This window comes from Cariama cristata, unplaced genomic scaffold (assembly GCF_000690535.1).
Source record: "Cariama cristata isolate BGI_N322 unplaced genomic scaffold, ASM69053v1 scaffold10540, whole genome shotgun sequence".
Classification (NCBI taxonomy): domain Eukaryota; kingdom Metazoa; phylum Chordata; class Aves; order Cariamiformes; family Cariamidae; genus Cariama; species Cariama cristata.
This window is the reverse complement of record NW_009594115.1, coordinates 1-18,124: the sequence shown is the minus strand read 5'-3', so window position 1 is coordinate 18,124 and position 18,124 is coordinate 1. Positions and strand designations below refer to the sequence as shown.

Below are 18,124 nucleotides of genomic sequence, written 5' to 3'. Positions count from 1 at the left end.
CGCAAATCCCCGCCCTTGACCTGCTTGTCACACTGCTTTGGATGCAGCCCAGGATACAGCTGGCTTTCTGGGCTGTGAGCACACATAACAGAGTCACGTTGAGCTTCTCGTCGACCAGCACCCCCAAGTCCTTCTCCTCAGGGCTGCTCTCTGTCCATTCTCCCCCCACCGTGTACTTGTGCTTGGGATTGCCCTGACCTGTGTGCAGGACCTTGAGCTTGGCCTTGTTGAAGCTGATGAGGTTTGCATGGGCCCATCACTCAAGCCTGTCAAGGTCCCTCTGGATGGCATCCCTTCCCTACAGCGTGCCAATCGCACCACACAGCTTGGTGTCATTGGCAAACTTGCTGAGGGTGCACTCAATCCCACTGTCCATGTCACTCACTGACAAAGATGTTAAACAGTGCTGGTCCCAATACCAACCCCAGAAGAATGCCACTTGTCACCGCTGTCCACTTGGACATCAAGCCACTGACCACAAAGCTTTGAGTGCGATCATCCAGCCAATTCCTTATCCACCGAGTGGTCCATCTGTCAAATCTGTGTCTCTCCAATTTAGAGACAAGGATGTCATGCAGGGACGTGTGCTTTGCAAAAGGCCAAGTAGAAGACATCACCTACTCATCGCTTATCCACCAACACTGTAAGCCTGTCATAGAAGGCCACCAAATTTGTCAGGCACAATTTGTTTTCAGTGAAACCATGTTGGCTGTCACCAATCACCTCCTTATTTTCCATGTGCCTTAGCAGAGTTCCTAGAAGAATCTGCTCCATGATCTTGCAGGGCAGAGGTGCAGCTCTCTCACCTGTAGTTCCCTGAGTCTTCCTTTTTTCCCTTTTTAAAAATGGGGCTCATGTTACCCCTTTTCCAGTCAGTGGGAACTTCCCCGGACTGCCACGACTGCTCCAATATGATGGACAGTGGCTTAGTCACTTCATATGCCAGTTCCCTCAGGACCCATGGATGCATCTCATCAGGTGTCATGCACTTGGGCACCTTCAGGTTCCTTAGATGGTCTCAAACCTGATCTTCTCCTACAGTGGGTGGTTCTTCATTCTCCTAGTCCCTGTCTCTGCCTTCTGTGACTTGGCTGGTCTGGCTGGAGCACTTGCTGGTGAAGACTGAGCGAAAAAAGTCATTGAGTACCTCAGCCGTCTCCATATCCATGGTAACCAGGTCTCCCATTTCCTTCTGGAGGGGGCCCGCATTTTCACTAGTCTCCCTTTTATCACCAACATACCTATAGAAGTTTTTCTTGTTGTCCTTGACATTGCTGGACAGATTTAAAGCTATTGGGGCTTTACTTGGCTGCTCAAACAATTCCCCTATATTCCTCCCAGGCTACCTGTCCTTGATTTCACCCTCTGTAGGCTTCCTTTTTGTATTTGAGTTTGTCCAGGAGCTCCTTGTTCATCCATGCAGGCCTCCTGGTGTTTTTGCCCAACTTCCTCTTTGTTGGGATGCATTACTCCTGAGCTTGCAGGAGGTGATCCTTGAATATTAACCAGCTGTCTTGGGCCCCCCTTCCCTCCAGGGCTTTACCCCAAGCTATCCTACCAAGCAGCCCCCTGAAGAGGCCAAAGTCTGCTCTCCTGAAGTCCAGGGCAGTGAGCTTGCTGTGCATCTTCCCTGCTGCCCTAAGGATTTTGAACTCCACCATTTCATGGTTGCTGCAGCCAAGGCTGCCCTTGAGTTTCACATCCCCACCAGCCCCTCCTTGCTGGTAAGAACAAGGTCCAGCATAGCACCGCTCGTCGTTGGCTACTCTACCACTTGGAGAAGGAAGTTATCATCATTGCATTCCAGGAACCTCCTAGATTGCTTATGCTCCGCTATGTTGTCACTCCAAAAGACACTGGGGTGGCTAAAATCCCCCATTAGGACCAGGACTTATGAATGTGAGGCTGCTTCTATCTGTCTATAGAGGGCCTCATCTGCTCGGTCTTCCGGGTTGGGTGGCCTGTAGCAGATCCTCACTACAATGTCACCTGTTCTTGCCCCCCTTTTAATCCTAACCCATAAGCTCTCAGTAGGCTCCACATCCATCCCCAGGCAGAGCTCCATGCACTCCAGCTGGTCACTGACATAGAAGGCAACATCCCCTCATCATCTCCCCTGCCTGTCCTTCCAAAAGAGCCTGTGTCCTTCCATTCCAACATTCCAGTTGTAGGAGACATTCCACCATGTCTCCATGATGCTAATAAGGTCATAGCCCTGCAGGCGCACACACATCTCTAATAATGAAGCAGGTTATCTTAATACAATAACCAGTTTTCATAGAAATGAACAAAAAGGTCAGAGGAGTCTCTCACAAACCCTCCAGCAGCCACCTTCTGGTGTTGCCAGCCACCAGTTCAGCATTAAACAGAACAAATGCAATTTCTGTGATGGCAGCTTCTAGCAGAAGGTAGGTGCTTCCAGGCACAGAGAGGAGCAGAGCTTCCCTTGTGCGGTGGGGAAAGTGAGTCTGACCCAGATGGTTGTTGGAAAGTTAAACTCTGATGTGCAATTCTTGGCAAACCCAGGAGTTTCTCAGCTGTAATAATGCTCAAATGGAGGCATACTTCTCCACTTAAAATAGGTCTATTTACTGTGCCTCAAAACTGCTTTTGCACTGACCAAACAATACCCTTTCTTATGCAAAAGCCATTCAAATTTATTATGGGTTTACAGTAGGCATTCAAAAACGACCATTAGTGAAACTACCATCAACTGTAACCTACCACAGGACTACTGGAGGAGCTCTGAAACTGTTTGGAAGAGATTTTACCTGTCATTAAGAAAACTCTTGAAAAATATCACCAATAATCTTGTTTTATCTTCTGGATTTTACCTTTACTTGTGCTTTGACTTCTTGGAGCATAGCAGCAATGTCACATTTTGGTACTACTGCTGACAAAACAGATTGCAGTTTTTGCTGGTCCAGGCTTGAGATGAGCAGCTGATCCAAGCTAAAATGAACAGAAAAATATGACAGTCAGCTTTATATTTCTAGCCCTTGTAAAGATATGTTTCAGGTACACAATATAGGTTGTATTAGGGTAAACAGTGAAGGGCCAGCTCATTAACAGGCAGAAATCTTGAAAATAGAAGAAATGGTGTATGCTGGGAGAACGGGAAGGGGTAGAAAAACAATTTAAGAATAACTCTGAAAAATCGTTCCCCATTCTGTTTCCCTCCTCCCTCTCCAATGGTTTTAGCAATAGACATTAACAAAAACAAGGAGACAGATCTGAAGACTGCTTCTGGCATTTGTCATTTGTCACCGCAGGCTGTCCTGGCAGCCAGCGCTGCGCAGCCTGCCTTCCACAGCGGCTGCTGTGCTGTAACGTGGCCAAAAACTGACCAAAACTAGCTAGAGGGGACACAGAAAAGGAGCCCGGTCCTGACAGGATAAAGTGTTTCACCCTGTTCTGAAGCATGGCTGCCACCAGACAGCAGCATGGTGGCTCCAAGTGATCAAAAGCATGAAGAATGCACTCTGAATTGTGAGTGGAATGGGTGCTGGGGCCAAAGCTGAAATGTGCTTTGAGGTGGACCTGGGGCAATGGGGAAGCTTTGCCTCCGGAGAGGCTTGTGGGGATGAAAACGAAACGGTGGTAGCAAAGCTGACACCAACCTGATGGACCAGTTGTTTTCTGAGTGTCCCCCATCCACAGAGCTGCCATGGGGCATGTCATCATCCGAGGCAGACCCCGGTGTCCCCGAGCCGCTGTCCCGAGGGCTGCTGGCACCCATTCCCATCCTACCCGCCTCAGCAAGGCCGCAGCGGGCTGGCGGGGCTGCGTCACTCTGAGCAGGCATGCCGAGGGTTCTGCGGGGTGTGATTTCCAGCTCTGTCTTGAAGCAGGTGGGCTGCGACGGCCCCGAGAAGCCCTCTCCACATAGCTTGTCCAGGTCGGGCATGCTGAGAGCTCTCAGTTCCCGCAGCCTGGAGCGGGACAGTGGTGGCCGACCCCTCGTGTCTGTGAGGCCGAGGGTGGAAAGGCGGCCATGTCTGATCCAGCACCACCCTCCTCACTCCTCTGAGGCTTTCCTTGCCCCTTGCCGCCCTCTGCCACATGCGTGGGCTCTGTGCTGGTGGGGGACTTGGCCATGGTGTTGGCTGGGCTCGGGCTGCCGCCGTAGGAGCTCAAGCTGCGCCGCAAGGCCCGCGGCATCTCGGTGGGGCTAGCTGTGGTGGCCATCCCACCACATGACCTCCTGGTGAGGGGGGACCTCGCAGCTGAGTGTATATCGATGGCCTTCATGATAGGCCGGTCAAAATTTGCCAGGTTTTCAAAGGATTTGATCCTCTGTTTGACGGAGAAGGATGAGGTAGGTTCATGTGGCCAGTTCAGCTCATAGTAGTAGTAATTCCTCCTGAAGCTCCTCAGCTTATCGGTGGTGGGACAGCTGACGTCACTGGCTGAGGGGGACATATCATGGACCCTCTGGGTGCTTTTGGAGGTGTACGCCTGCTCCTTCCCACTCTGGCCATTCGGCACATTCAGATGGACCATCTTTAACATCCCTGTTGCTGTCTGGGGGTACTTCTCCTCTGCAGCATGGCCCTCGGGGCCTCGCACAGGATGAACCTCTGCAATACGGCAGTCCTCCCTCAAATGACCCGATAACTGAGCTGGCATTGAGTAAGTCCTCGTCACAGGTTTCAACATGCCACAGAGATTTCTGTCTCCGGTGGTGTCTGCTTTTGAGAAATATTGCATGGTCCCCATCTCCTCAGCCATCTGAGGCACTTCTGCATTCACCTCTTCTGTTTTCTCCAGCAACGGCAGCTGCAAAAATGATGCTGGTGATGAAGAGGCAGAGGAGGAGGAGGAAGAGGACAAGGAGGAGGAAAGCTTCACCTCAATGAAAGTGCGCTGGATCTCTTGACCTTCCTGCTGTTCCTGATGAACCGAGGGGGACCTCAACGAAGAAGAGCCTCCAGCAGATGGTGCTACATTTTGCAGATCCAACTGCCTAAGGTCATCTGTGCTATGGATGCTCTTGATTGCGTTCAGGCTTGTTCCAGGGTTCTCAGTCCTCCCTTTCACATATTCAACTTTTGGTATCCCCTGAGGAGATGAAGTGACTTTGGACTGACCGTCTCTGGCTCTGAAATCATCCACCTTAGCACCCTTACTCTGACACACCACAGGCTTTTCTTTTGGCTTTCCCCATGCTTGCTGCAGGTCTGTTAGCTGCCCACAGCCACAATTCATTTCACCACTCACTGTTGGGCTGCTGGTGCCATTCAGGAGAGGCAGAAGTGAATCTCCAGAAATGACCAGAGATGGTTTACTTTCTGTCTCTGACTTCAGAGTCCTTGAGGCTGCTGAAATGCTCTTGCTAGGATCTGAGTTTGTAGGTGAATTACGGGACAACGGTGTTTTCTTCCCCAGAAGTTTCGGGGACAGCTGTGGAGAAACAGAAGCCCTTTTCTGATCAGCCCCAAAGACTTTGGTAGGATTAATGCCAGAAGAATCCATATTTGCCTTTGCTTTGCTTTTGATGGTGAACCCTTTTAGTTTTGGTCCTGCTTTGGCCTTCTGATTATTTAAAAGGGTGTCCATTATACTTTTTTGTGCCATTCCCTTAGACTCCTGACAGGATTTTTTCTGCAAGGATGGGCTGTGCGGTACTGCAGCTCCTTTGCAGTGATTTGTGCCTGAGCTTTGGACTTTTCCGTTTGAAGTCCTTCCTGAAATCATAGAGTTAATTTTCTCATTTTTCCCTGGCAAGTCATGAGTTGTATTAGCCTTTGGATCTTTAGATTTAGTGGGAAAAGGAGACCTGAGTGATACTGCTCTTGATGATGATGCATTCACATGATTGCTGTCTGTTTTAGACAAGTTGGACAAACTGTTGGTTTCTTTCTTCACTGAGCAATAACTAACAGCATGATCACAAATATCAACCATTGTTTCGCTTTCAGATTGGGATCTCTGCTCACCATCATATCCTTCTTTCTCAAGCAAGTTGTTCTCCAAGCTATTGACATTTCTAGCAGAACAAAAGCTTGTATTTTTGCAGTGCAGAGACCCTTCCTCTCCAATGGATTCACAGCATTTCATATGCTTGTTACTGTTCCCCAAACCCATCTGTTCTTCTGTACTTAAGGCACCATTGTTACACAAAGAGTAAACTTCAGGGATACTGCCTGAATTTTTTAGGATGTCTTTTTCTGGCAGGAAAACTGAGGAAGGAGAACATAAGGATGTAGAGGACACATCTGAACATTGTGAGGGACATGGAGTGGGACCACCTTGATCTTCCAAGCCTAGTTTGTTGATGCTTGTCTCCAGTGACCCACACATTGCACAGTCCTCAGTTTGCAAAGCTTTGCCACCATGAGGTTGCAGTACAGACAGAGAGGATGAGGTTGTAGCAGATATGAGATGCTGCTCCTGTGCAGGCTTTTGCAGCTCATTGTTCACGCAACAAATCTCAATTTGCTCCTCATCCGACTCCATTACAGTATAGACTGCAGGGATGTTAGCAGCAGCAGCAGCAGCGCACGGCCCAAGCAACACCTCATTAGCACTATCAAAAGTTTCCGTGACAGACTCTGTGTCCGAGTGAGAATCCTCCGCAGCCCCATACATAGACTTTGGAAACGGGTCGCTTCTCTTACCTTCCAGAGAATTTGCTGCAGGCAACTCATCCTCATTTAAACTGCTAAAATTCCTAGAATAGTTATTTAAAGAGTTTTTATTCACAGTAAAAAGCTTGCCTGTGTTAATGGAGTCCAAAACAGACAGCCCCAAAACCCCTTGTGCGTTAGCTCCGCAATTCACATTTTTTTGCTGCAGGTCCTCCTTGGCTGCTTGTGGCTCAGAACCGGGACAGCCTTCATCAGTCCCACAGCAGCACATCGTAGTGTACTCATCTCGGAGGGGGCTTTCCGCTCGTGACGGAGTGCGTGAAGCCCTGCTCTCAGGAGCACCCATTTGGCTAAGCAAATCATCGATGTCAGTGACTGGGATGGCAGCGCAGTCCTCAGCGCGGCTGCTTTTCATGGTACCTCTTTGCACGTCTTTGCTGGTGGCATCGGGTGGCAGTGTTGTTCTCTCCACCGCACAGCTGCCGCCAGCATTTCGCAAACCTCCTCCTTCTCGCTTCCCGGCATTCGATTCTTCCTCAGTTGTGAGGACGCTGTTGACATCGGTCTGATTTTGACTGTCTACCCCTGGAGACAGGATGAGGTTTGTAAATCTGCTGACAGCTGCATCATGACAAAAATAAATAAAAATAAGCAAAATCCTGTCAGATATAGGAAGTGACATACAAAAGACTAGGTTTTATTACAAAAATAGACACCCACTTAGTCAGACTACATGTTTTCCTTTTGCTCTACACTCCTCTTCTGTAATGATGTTTACAACAACTCAAATTAATCATAACCCTGTGTATTTGAGTAGCACACAGAAGGGAGCAATCCACTTATCCCAGGTAAGTACTCATCACCTCTTTAATTCTCATCTTTGAAATTTCAGCAGTCAAGCAGCCAACTACCAAAGTGTCAGCGTGCAGTAAGTCAGGCTGAGCAGTACTGCTTCTCGTTACTTGTTTGATCGAAGATAGTCTCCAACAGATTGCAGACAGTACCCAAGCCCTGGCATAGCAAACAAAGGTGAACAGATAACACAGTCATGAGCTGTGCATAAACAACTTGACTTTGAATCTCTCGGCACTTCTGCAGGTGTTTAATGTGACATGCATGGGCAATGTTATGCACACATTAAGCATATGGGCTTTACAGGATTTCTGGCACAGACCTTTCCTTACTTCCAATACATGTTTAACCCACTGTTGGGCAACACACTGAGCAACACCACTGCACTCTGACGCATTCCTGTTCACCCATTTCTCCAGTTCTTCAATTTTCAGCACTTCACCCTAAGCATCTGCTTGCACCTTTCTACACTGCTTGCTTCTGGGACACGCAGTCCCCCTTCAAGCTGCCTTCCAGAGGCCAGTTACTATCAGAAAATCACAGAATCATAGAATCGTTATGGTTGGAAGAGACCTCAAAGATCATCAAGTCCAACCTTCCTCCCAACGCCACCATGCCTGCTAAACCCACTAAACCATGTCTCAAAGCGCCACATGTAAACGTTTTTTGAACACCTCCAGGGATGGTGAGTCCACCACCTCCCTGGGGAGCCCGTTCCATTGCTTAACGACTCTTACAGTGAAGAAGTTCTTCCTAATGTCCAGCCTGAACCTCCCCTGGCACAACTTGAGACCGTTTCCTCTCGTCCTCTCGCTAGTTACCGAGGAGAAGAGACCAACCCCCACCTCACTACAACCTCCTTTCAGGTAGTTGTAGAGGGTGATCAGGTCTCCCCTCAGCCTCCTCTTCTCCAGACTAAACACCCCCAGCTCCCTCAGCCGCTCCCCATCAGACTTGTGCTCCAGCCCCTCCACCACCTTCATTGCTCTTCGTTGGACATGCTCCAGCAGCTCAATGTCCTTCTTGTAGTGAGGGGCCCAAAACTGAACACAGTATTTGAGGTGCGGCCTCACCAGTGCAGAGTACAAAGGGACGATCACTTCCCTAGTCCTGCTGGCCACGCTATTTCTGATAAAGGCCAGGATCCTGTTGGCCTTCCTGGCTACCTGGGCACACTGCTGGCTCATGTTCAGCCAGCTGTTGATCAACACCCCCAGGCCCAGAAAGTGCACGAAGAAGGAGGGGTGCATTCACAGAGACAACAACCTTTCCTGCTCATTCAAACATGCCAGCACACCTCTCTAATCTGTGTACAAACCTGTGGGATTATCCACACCACTTAACTCAGGCACCCATGTTAAGAAGTGCAGATTCCTCCTGGAGTCAACAAAGGGGAAGACATCTCAGAAGAGCATTTGAAGCAGCCAGGTTAGATATAAAGTACTGCCCTGCTTCAGCATGCTGGATCACACACTGAAGAGACCCTCTTCTCTGCCTGTGGGACAGGGCGAGGGGAAGGGTAAACAGAAGAGCTGCCTTATGTAAGAGTGCCAATGTGCCCCTACTCCGATGCTATTAGTTTGCAAAAGCCACAGCAATCTAAGGAAGCAAGAACCAGACTCTGCCAAGCCAGGAATTCCTCAAAGAACAACTGGAACTGAAGCATCTGGAAGCACTTTAGGCTCCCAGGTATTAATAGGTACATGAAGAAGATCATAAGCTAGAATGAAGCAAAATATTGTGTTCTTCCTGAATTTTAGAAGTATGCTTTTCTTTTCCAAACACTCATTTCCACACCACATAATTTGTACAGTCCGTGGGGACGCATATATTGCTGTAGCAGCATAAATCAGCCCCAAGCAGAAAGTAAGGAGGTATCAAATATTTCAACTCAAACTAGAAAACTTTTTTATAAGAAACATGCAAATAAACATTTTGATAAGATTTTGGTTTTCTTGAGTTTTCTGTTTCATCTTTCTGCACATTATAGAATTCTGATATACAAAAGGGAAAGAAAAAAATAAAAGAGGCTTTTATTATCTCATTGTCCATTCATAAGAACATTACTTAAACTTCAGATTTAAGGGAGACGTGATTATAAAGTGTCAATATTTTTACCGAACAGGTACAGCAGTAAAATGGGTTGTCAGGACAGGGTCGCTGCTGAGTTAGCTCCAGGTCTGCAAAAAATGAGTCAGACCTCTGCAAATGCTGGTAGGCAAGACATACTATAAGTGGGAGCTTTGAATGCATCACACAGGAGTAGGCTTGCTCCCCTCATTGTGGTGCCAGGGAGGACCTGGAAGCCCAGTTTGGTGATGAAGTGTTTTGCCTAGCTCACCAATGCAGACACAATGTACCCCCTGTTTTTAATGTGAATCGATGTGGGAAGCTGTGGCAGCAGCAGATCAGACCCAGCTGATCCAAGGGAATTTTCTTCACCAGTACTCAGAATAAAGGGTATGAAAACAAAACTACTCTCTCACCTGATGCTGCTTTCTGGATCTCCAGGGTTACAGATGTGGGAAGACACTGCATAAGCAAGCAGATTTCCTCGTACGTCATCTTACTGACTGGGATACTGTTGATGGTGGTAATCTCATCTCCTACAGCCATCTTGCCCATTGATCCCTGATGCAATGACAGATTCAAGAAAATTATAAATACACATCAGAAGCCCTGCCAGAGGGGCAAAGATTGCAAGGAAGCAATTAATGGCTTATGAGCAACATTCCCTATTTCACCACACTGCAGAGCACAGGTACCACTGCTGTCAGTTTGTCAACACGTAAATAAAGAGCAGACTGTGCATTTGCCAGGAGAAGAATTAATGATCAATCTCAAACAGGAAGGTCAAAAGAGCTGCAGGTTTCTCTGAGAGATCAGTATCAGGATGGAGGACATAGTCCTCTTCATTGAAATGAACTGTGATGAATCAGCCCTAGCTTCTTCAGGACTGGAACACTGTCTATCATTTTTGCATTTCATTTATGAATTACATTCCTGGTCACAACCTCCCATTGGACCAATGGGACTCTCATAAATAACTAAATTGGACAGGGATTCAGCTCTTAAGGTAAAAGCCTAAGTATGTTTCGAAACACTTCACAGTCAGTAAGGCCTGCTGATACCTGATTTGTGTAACACAGGAATACGTGCATATAAAATAATACGCTGTAATAAACAGTATTATTGCAAATATTATTATAAATCCACCACGATTTACTTATTTTGTCTTTGCCCCGGTAAAAAGAAAGGAAACAAAGAATAGCATTCCCTCAAAACTTTGACTATAAGTGGGGATGAGTCCATCTCAGAAGATCTGCCTCTTGATTTTCATAGTTTTGAATCAGCCAGGGTGCACTTCTGAATCAGAAACATTTCATTTAACAGCAGTTTCAGAACAATATGAGATGAGACATTTTGCCCTGCGCAGACAAACAGCTCCCTTGCACTTACTTGCAACAGATCACCTGCTTACTACTACTACTAAATAATCTCTGTAAAGTGAAAGCAAATCACAACAAGGCAATCCAAATCAAAAAATTACCATTTCTGCTGCTCCACCTGGCCGCAGCCCTGTGACAACAACCTTTAAGGGCATCGCCTGGATTTCCAAATCCAGGCCAAATGACTCGTGCTCATTGCGAACCAGAGTGACTATTTCACCCTGGCCCTGCCCGGCACAGTCAGGTGCTTCACACTTCTTGCTGTGAGGGAGCGTCCTCGCAACAGGTTTGTTGTAAGAGCCATGCTCCTCTATCCTCTGTCTCTGAAGGCTTCGGCACTCAGTGCTCATCATGCTTTTCACTCTCGTGACTGCTCTGTGCTCGAGTCTTGGAGATTTCTTAGATTCGAGTTGTGCTTCCCGGAGCTCCTTCAAACTCAGGCTGCCAAGACGAACTTCAGGCACACTTGAGTAATCGAATGCTATGATGGGGAAGAAAGGAGAGTCAATTTGCTCCAGCGTGCTGTCCGCTGACTCAACAGAGTTGCTGAAGACAGGGGAGGATGTCTCCGTGCCACTACATCTAGGTGACTCGCTCTCTTGGCTCTCATCATCAATTTCTGCAGACGAGGTTGTAATGACAATGCCAGTGTCCTCCTGGCTCTTGGCTCTCTGGCTTCTTTGCAAGTAGGAACTTTCATCGTCATCACTAACATCACCATCGTAAAAAACAACCCTCCTCTGTCGATGAAAGGGGCTGCGGGCAGATTTCGGGCTGTCGCTGAGGATGCCAGGTCGGACAGACTCCACATGCTTGTTGTGAAGGCTGGATGATCTCCCACTAGTTGGAGAAGCCAGGCCATTTGCTTTTGCCACTCCCGCTTCTCTAGCAGCTAGAAAAAAACAAGCTATACTTTAATTGCATCCATAAATGATTTTTAATACCATGCATCTGACTGCAGCAGAGTACACGTGGCTCCGTTTGCAGGAGAAGCTTAATCTTTCCTCACAGAGCAAAAAGCAGGTTTTTCATGTCCACCTTCTAACTACAGTAAACAGCAAGAGGGATAGCACATAATGTTATAACTTATGGTTAATTCCCAAAATCAGTTCACGGCACATTTGATTCTACTTTCAGTTTATTTCTAAACTGTGACTATGGCCCCAAAAATAGAGGGATGCAAATTCACATGTGTATTTTACTTTAAACAACATAATTTCTTTCACCTTTTGCTTAAATCTATGCTCTGGACTGCCTGTCTCACCTTACAGAGAGTGAAAAATGCTCTCCTGAACAAAGACACAAGCACACGACAATCAGTTTCAAATTAAAGACTAATAAACCCAAGAATCCTTTCCACATCCTTCTTAGAAAGAACCTCATCTTATTTTGTAGAAAGTTTTTTTGTTTTGCTTTGGTTTGTGGGCGTTTTAAAATGTAAAAATGGTTTTAAGCATTAAATAAATGAATTTCCAGAGAAAAATAAGCTGTAGACAAAGACACTACTTGAGAAGCATAGGAAAGGGAGAACAAATGTAATATCCTTTGAGTTTGAGATCAGGCGCATGTCAGTAAGGAAACATAAAGATACTTTCAGTCAATTACAATGGGAAGACACACATATATGCAAAATATCTGATGTCAAATTGAACATTTGATTGTCTTTACACTGCTATATGTGATATTTTGAAATTTTACATTTGAGAGCTATAAACACTTTCATTTAAATGTAATCAATCAAATGATCATCAGTCATTTGAAAAAAAACCCTGCAGTGCTGTCAATCTAGTTTTGGCCAAACCAATCAAAAAGTCATTTTCACATAATCAGAGCAGCAATTTGGACAAAATAGCATGGAAACAGTCATTTATGTGCACTGTTGTAAACCCCTTCCATTTTCCAGAATTTCACATGATTAGCATTGGCTTGCACTACACTGCCAGGCACGTCTTACCAGCAGAGGAATCACTGTAGCTCTCCTGTAGAGCAAATCAGCGCTTAGTGACTCTCCCCCCACTAGCCAAATGACCAGACATATTTCCATTGCTTACTCAGGTTGCCAGGAAGAAGAGAGCCATCATCCAACAAACTGTTTCTGTTCTTCTGACGGAGCTGCTCTTCACTGCAGGAGCCGGTTACAGCATCAGAAAACGGGAGCTGGCTCGTACCATCGTGTGAGAAATACTGGGAAAGCTCTGTCTCAGAGCTGACAGATCCCTGCTGAAAAGAAGTGAGCCTGGTGACCACCCGTCATCGATGATGAAAACCTCTGACTGTGTGCATTTTTAGGCAGTATAATAAAAAAAATATTCCAAATCCCACTACTTTGCAGGTGGGGTTCAATGCGGAAACAAGGGATGAACCCATTCACTTGTGTAATTCCCTTTATACAGCATCTGCACTGAGAGAAGGGAAGGGTTTGTACCTCTGGACACAGTTTGTATGGCGTCTTTGGCTTTCCCGGGAAAACCAGAGACTTTCTACTGCAATGGCTATGCAGAGAGGCCAAGCGCTCAGCCTTGGGCCCACAGGCTCAGGTCTCTCCTGCTAATTTCACCTCTGTGTCTCACAGAGCAGGGGTGCCTTTGAGGTGGCAGGAGGTGGGAGCCCACAGCTTGCTCTGCCATGCTCTACACATCGCTCTCAAAGGTTATAGCCACACAGAGGAACAGGAGCTTGCTGCTGTCATGATTTAAAAGTGTGATGTAGGAAACAAACCCTTTTATAGAGCCCATGTGACAGGCAAGGAGTGTAGAGGTTTGGTTTTGAACTCCTTGATCAAGTAAGAGCTTCAGTAAAAGCTGAATTTGAAGCAGACGTTGCTTTTACTACATCTAATTCTTTTACCCGGCTTGCTGGCTCCAGGAAGCGTTTCATAGTCCAGCTGAGGTGAGACGAGGTCTCTCCTTGTTTGGCCTTCACACTAGGAGACGGACTTTTTTGTACAGCTCCTGTTAAACACAGCTTAGTTAGATGCCAAAAACTAAAGTTGTGGTCCATACATCCAAACAAGCTCCTCATTCACCTTCTGAGCTGGGGGCTGCACTGAATCCCACTTATTTATTATCTGAATTGCTTTCCTAAAGTAAGCTTTATTTAGTATTTCACCAGCTCTCTCTCAGATCAGGCAAAACATTATCACAGAGACACGTTATGCCAGCCAGGCCCAAGACAGAGCTACGAACAAGAGACGAACAGTTGATAGTCTTCCTCACCCACTGGAGCATGCTGCTGACTAAGTGCAACCTCAAAAGACAAATTAGCAGCCACTGGCAAGGTCTACTTCAAAAAAGGTCTTAGCTGACACAGATATAAAGAGGATAATTACAAATCTAACATTTATGTCTAAAAATCACCTTACTAGCCACTCTGCTATTGCCAAAAGTTTGCTTTCATCTGTAAGATTTTACGAAGTGCTAAGTCTAGAGTTAAAAAACATCAGACAAATGCCAGAGCACATATTTTGACATGATCTCAAAGATTAAAATGGAGTTAAAGCATATAGTCCAGTATGCAATATCTGGACTTTTTCAAATGGACACAACAATACTTTTTTTTTTTTGGTCATCTATATAGATAAGTGTACACACATGGAGTTGAATCCTCCTTTCCCTACTGGGACATTGTGCTTCCCATTCATCTTCAAGAGAGGATAAAGCAACTACCTCATGGCAACCCTACTTTTCAGATCATGGCAGCCTAGCAAAACAAAGCAAGTAACAGTTAATCCATTTGAACTGGATGTTTTTGCTAAAATTTCTGCAGTGGACAGAGTCATTATACCCCCTAAACTGTTCTGCTGTTTTGAGGGCCCTCAAAATATTCATGTTGGGGAACCCAAGAGCATGTCCTTAAGCCTTTCTGCATCTCGAAAAGGACACATATTGGGAGAGAACATGCTGATACCTGTGACGTGAGAGGAGCTGGCATCCTTGCTCTCTCGGTGGGTAGTACGTGCGATTGCTTCATCCATCTCCTGCTCAGAAACCTCAAGTCAAGTGGAAGACAGAGATCAAATTGGGTAGATGAAATGAAGAAAGTCTGACTGCTTATCACTACAAATATATGATTCATTTCAGATATGCTACTATTTTTAAAGATGCAGTAAGGAAGACCTAGTTGAGAGCTCCTAAGTCCTGGTCCTCTGATTCAGACTCCCTCCATGCCATCCTGCAGAAACCAGGATGCAGAATCCTGACGACTTTACAAAGACCACGTCCAAGTGCCACACTTTGCAAACAAATAAAACAGCACCAGACTTAAAGAAATCAAATGAAGCCATTACAGCACAATTTTAACTCAATTAAGTGTTGTACATTGATTTATGAAGAAAATATTACTTTAAAATAGACAAAGACTGCTTTGTACAGGCATACATCAGCAACAGAAGATATTCTACACTTAACCTACCGGAAGAATACCAGACTTCCTGAGATATTAGCTGCCTTTTTCATTTTCATTTCTCCTTGCTTTTAAAGAGAAAACCTAAATCAGTATTTGGTAATTAATGTTTCCCTGGTTTAAGAATAAATACTGGTTTTACTAATTTTGCTAATTTTGTTCTGAATTACTGCCACACACTTAATTCTTATTACTGGAAAACTCCATATAATTTTGTAACAGGAACAACCAGTCTGCAGGAGTATATATTTAAAAACAGAAAGTAAGTTAATTCTGTCAAAAATAATTTCTATGCACACTGCTTTACATGAATTAAAATTCAGCATAAATAGAGACTAGAAACTTGAATCCTTCTGAACCATGAAGATTTGAAGGATTCCTAAGCAAACTCAGCAGTTTAAACATAGTTTAAATGCCCCATTCACTCAGAATAACAAGAAAGAAAGAAAATTCTGTGGTATTTCTTTTGGAAGTACATGAAAACACCGAAGTGAACATATTCAGCAACAAAATGTACTGTGGACCTTCTGTGTCATAAAATGAGACATTAAGTATAAAAATGTCCAAAACAACATGAGCCTTTGTAGCAATACATCTCTGTTTTCAGCCTGTGCCATGACCTTACAGCAAACCAAAAGCTCCTGGGGCAGAGGGAGTTCCTATAGGACATGGACCAAACCCTGTGAGTATGCTCTAGGACCATTACACAAACCTTTGGGTACAAGATGTCCCAAGAGTAAAACTAGTGCTGGGCAGACTGCAGTATTTGTTTAAAGTTAACCAAAAAAATCACACTTCCGCAAACTCTGCTAATTTTGATTTTTAGCATCCTCTATGCTTCAGGCAGATCAAACTGGAGAGGGACAAGCTAATTCCTAACTACAATCTGCAGGCTGGGATATTATTAAGAGCTAATAAAATAACATAAAAAATACCCCACACACTTCTGTAGAACCCTCACTGGGTCAGAAAAAGGGTGACAGTGACATAACGATAAATATGGGTCCCCATATGGACACTCCTTCAGAGATCCAGCTATGAGGGACTGTGGATTCAACACTGCCTGGGAGGAAAAAATGCTTTAGGGTCTCTCCAGCTCAACTTTAGGTTTTCTTAGCATTTCTTGGCAAAGGATCTGTTGTCCTTTTAAATATCACTTATGGAAAACTGTACTAGGAGCCACTTAATAGTTTCCCTCTGTTACTGGGTAATAGCAGGCAATTAGCTTAACTCAGTTCATCTTCTCAGCAGATACCTGGTTAGGTCACTCGTTGGCTTTCAAGCCATCACCACAGCAAGATGAAGGACAGAGGAGAGAGGGAAGGCTCGACTCCATGGAGTTTTTATTTCATGCTACTTACAGACTCTCCAAAAAGTCTACATGCCTTAATAATGCAATCAAACTGAACCATCGTGCTGGTTTACCACAGCATACAGACTCCCTAGAAATACTGTTATCTTAGGCTATAAGCCCAATTCTTACCCTCTCCATGCTTACCTTTAACTAACAGAAGCACAGCCTCTTTCTTTTTAGCAGCACAAGGCCTCACAGCAATGATAATAAAGTCTGGGCAGTAGACCTCTGTTTGTCTATTGTTTGTATATTTGATTTAGCAGAAAATACACAATTAATTATAAAATAAGAAACCTGAGTTCTCCTAGATATGAACCTATTAAGGGTTCCATTTGCAGTTACGAGTTCAAAAGTCAGAGCTCTCTGGACCCACTAATGCAAATATTTTTACAGCTTCGTTCCTGTTTAAACAGGAAGGTTTTGTACACTCATGAAATTCTTTGAAATGTTGAAATAAAAGAAGTTGTTATTCTCTATAGCTTGGTTAAAAGGCTTTTATCTTCTATCATCAATTTTTAAAAATTGCTTGAAAATACTCACTTTGTAAACACAGCCTTATTTCCAAATCGCCCTTGCACAGATTTCACAGTAGCAGTACATTCCAGATTCTCACATTTTAATTCCTGAAGGAAAACTTTGATCTTTGGACAGATTTTGCTTTTTTAAAAACAGTATTCCTACTACTTTATTACAGTTGATCAGTTCAATCTGTTGATATTTATATTCCTGGCCCTAAACTATATTCTACTCAAAGACAAACTGACTGCAAAATAACTTTTAAGAGGAAGAGGACTTGTGCCGTATTTGCATTGCCCCTTGACCCAAGTACCGAGAAAGATGGGAACACTTCACTCGAGTAGTTCCAGGAAAATTGCATTTATTCAGTGGATGACTATGTGAAAAGCAGAAGGGACAGTCCAGCATTGCTACAACTTACAAAACTGGAAGGCATCATTACAATCCTGACTTCTTGCGCAACACGGGCCATAGAGAAAAAAATCCAATATTGTTCAGTTGCTGCTTTCCTGACAGCAAGACTGAAATTACAGCACCAGATAAAAACAATCCAAATACACTAACACATTTTCTCCTCACCTTTGGGTTAGGATGACGACTAATGATTAGGCTGACCGGACCTGGACCACATTCGCTCAGGATGGCGTAGGCTTCACTTAACGCCGCATGACGCAGACTCACTGAATCTGCCTCCAGTATCTGGTCACCTCGACTACAGAGAGACACAGAGTCAGTTAATCACAACTGTCTTTCACAAAAACATTTGTGCTTTCAACTGATGGTGAAGTTTCTTCAAAGATATAAAAGTCTGGAAAAGATCTGACTTCCAAAGAAGCCAGTCCTGCCCTTGCTCCCAGTGACATGAGTGCTTTAAGTGCTGTTGACTTCAGGAGGGAGGTCCAGAGATCCCTTCTGCATTTACTGTCAGTGCTACAAACCCTTTTGACACCGTCTCCCGTGGC

At 45.1% G+C, this 18,124-nt stretch overlaps 1 protein-coding gene across 1 annotated transcript in view; it reads right to left on the bottom strand.

Moving 5' to 3' along the window:
- The window catches only part of PDZD2 (PDZ domain containing 2), a gene marked incomplete at both ends in the record, with an annotated part of 21,193 nt that extends 3,319 nt beyond the window's left edge, over window positions 1–17,874 (bottom strand). The window contains 9 exon segments of the mRNA XM_009696790.1: window positions 2,835–2,952; window positions 3,621–3,960; window positions 3,963–7,211; window positions 9,929–10,073; window positions 10,993–11,783; window positions 12,943–13,108; window positions 13,739–13,842; window positions 14,798–14,879; window positions 17,742–17,874. Of these exon segments, the coding sequence (XP_009695092.1) occupies window positions 2,835–2,952; window positions 3,621–3,960; window positions 3,963–7,211; window positions 9,929–10,073; window positions 10,993–11,783; window positions 12,943–13,108; window positions 13,739–13,842; window positions 14,798–14,879; window positions 17,742–17,874 (5,128 nt within the window).
- Between the last annotated feature and the right edge of the window lie 250 nt (window positions 17,875–18,124).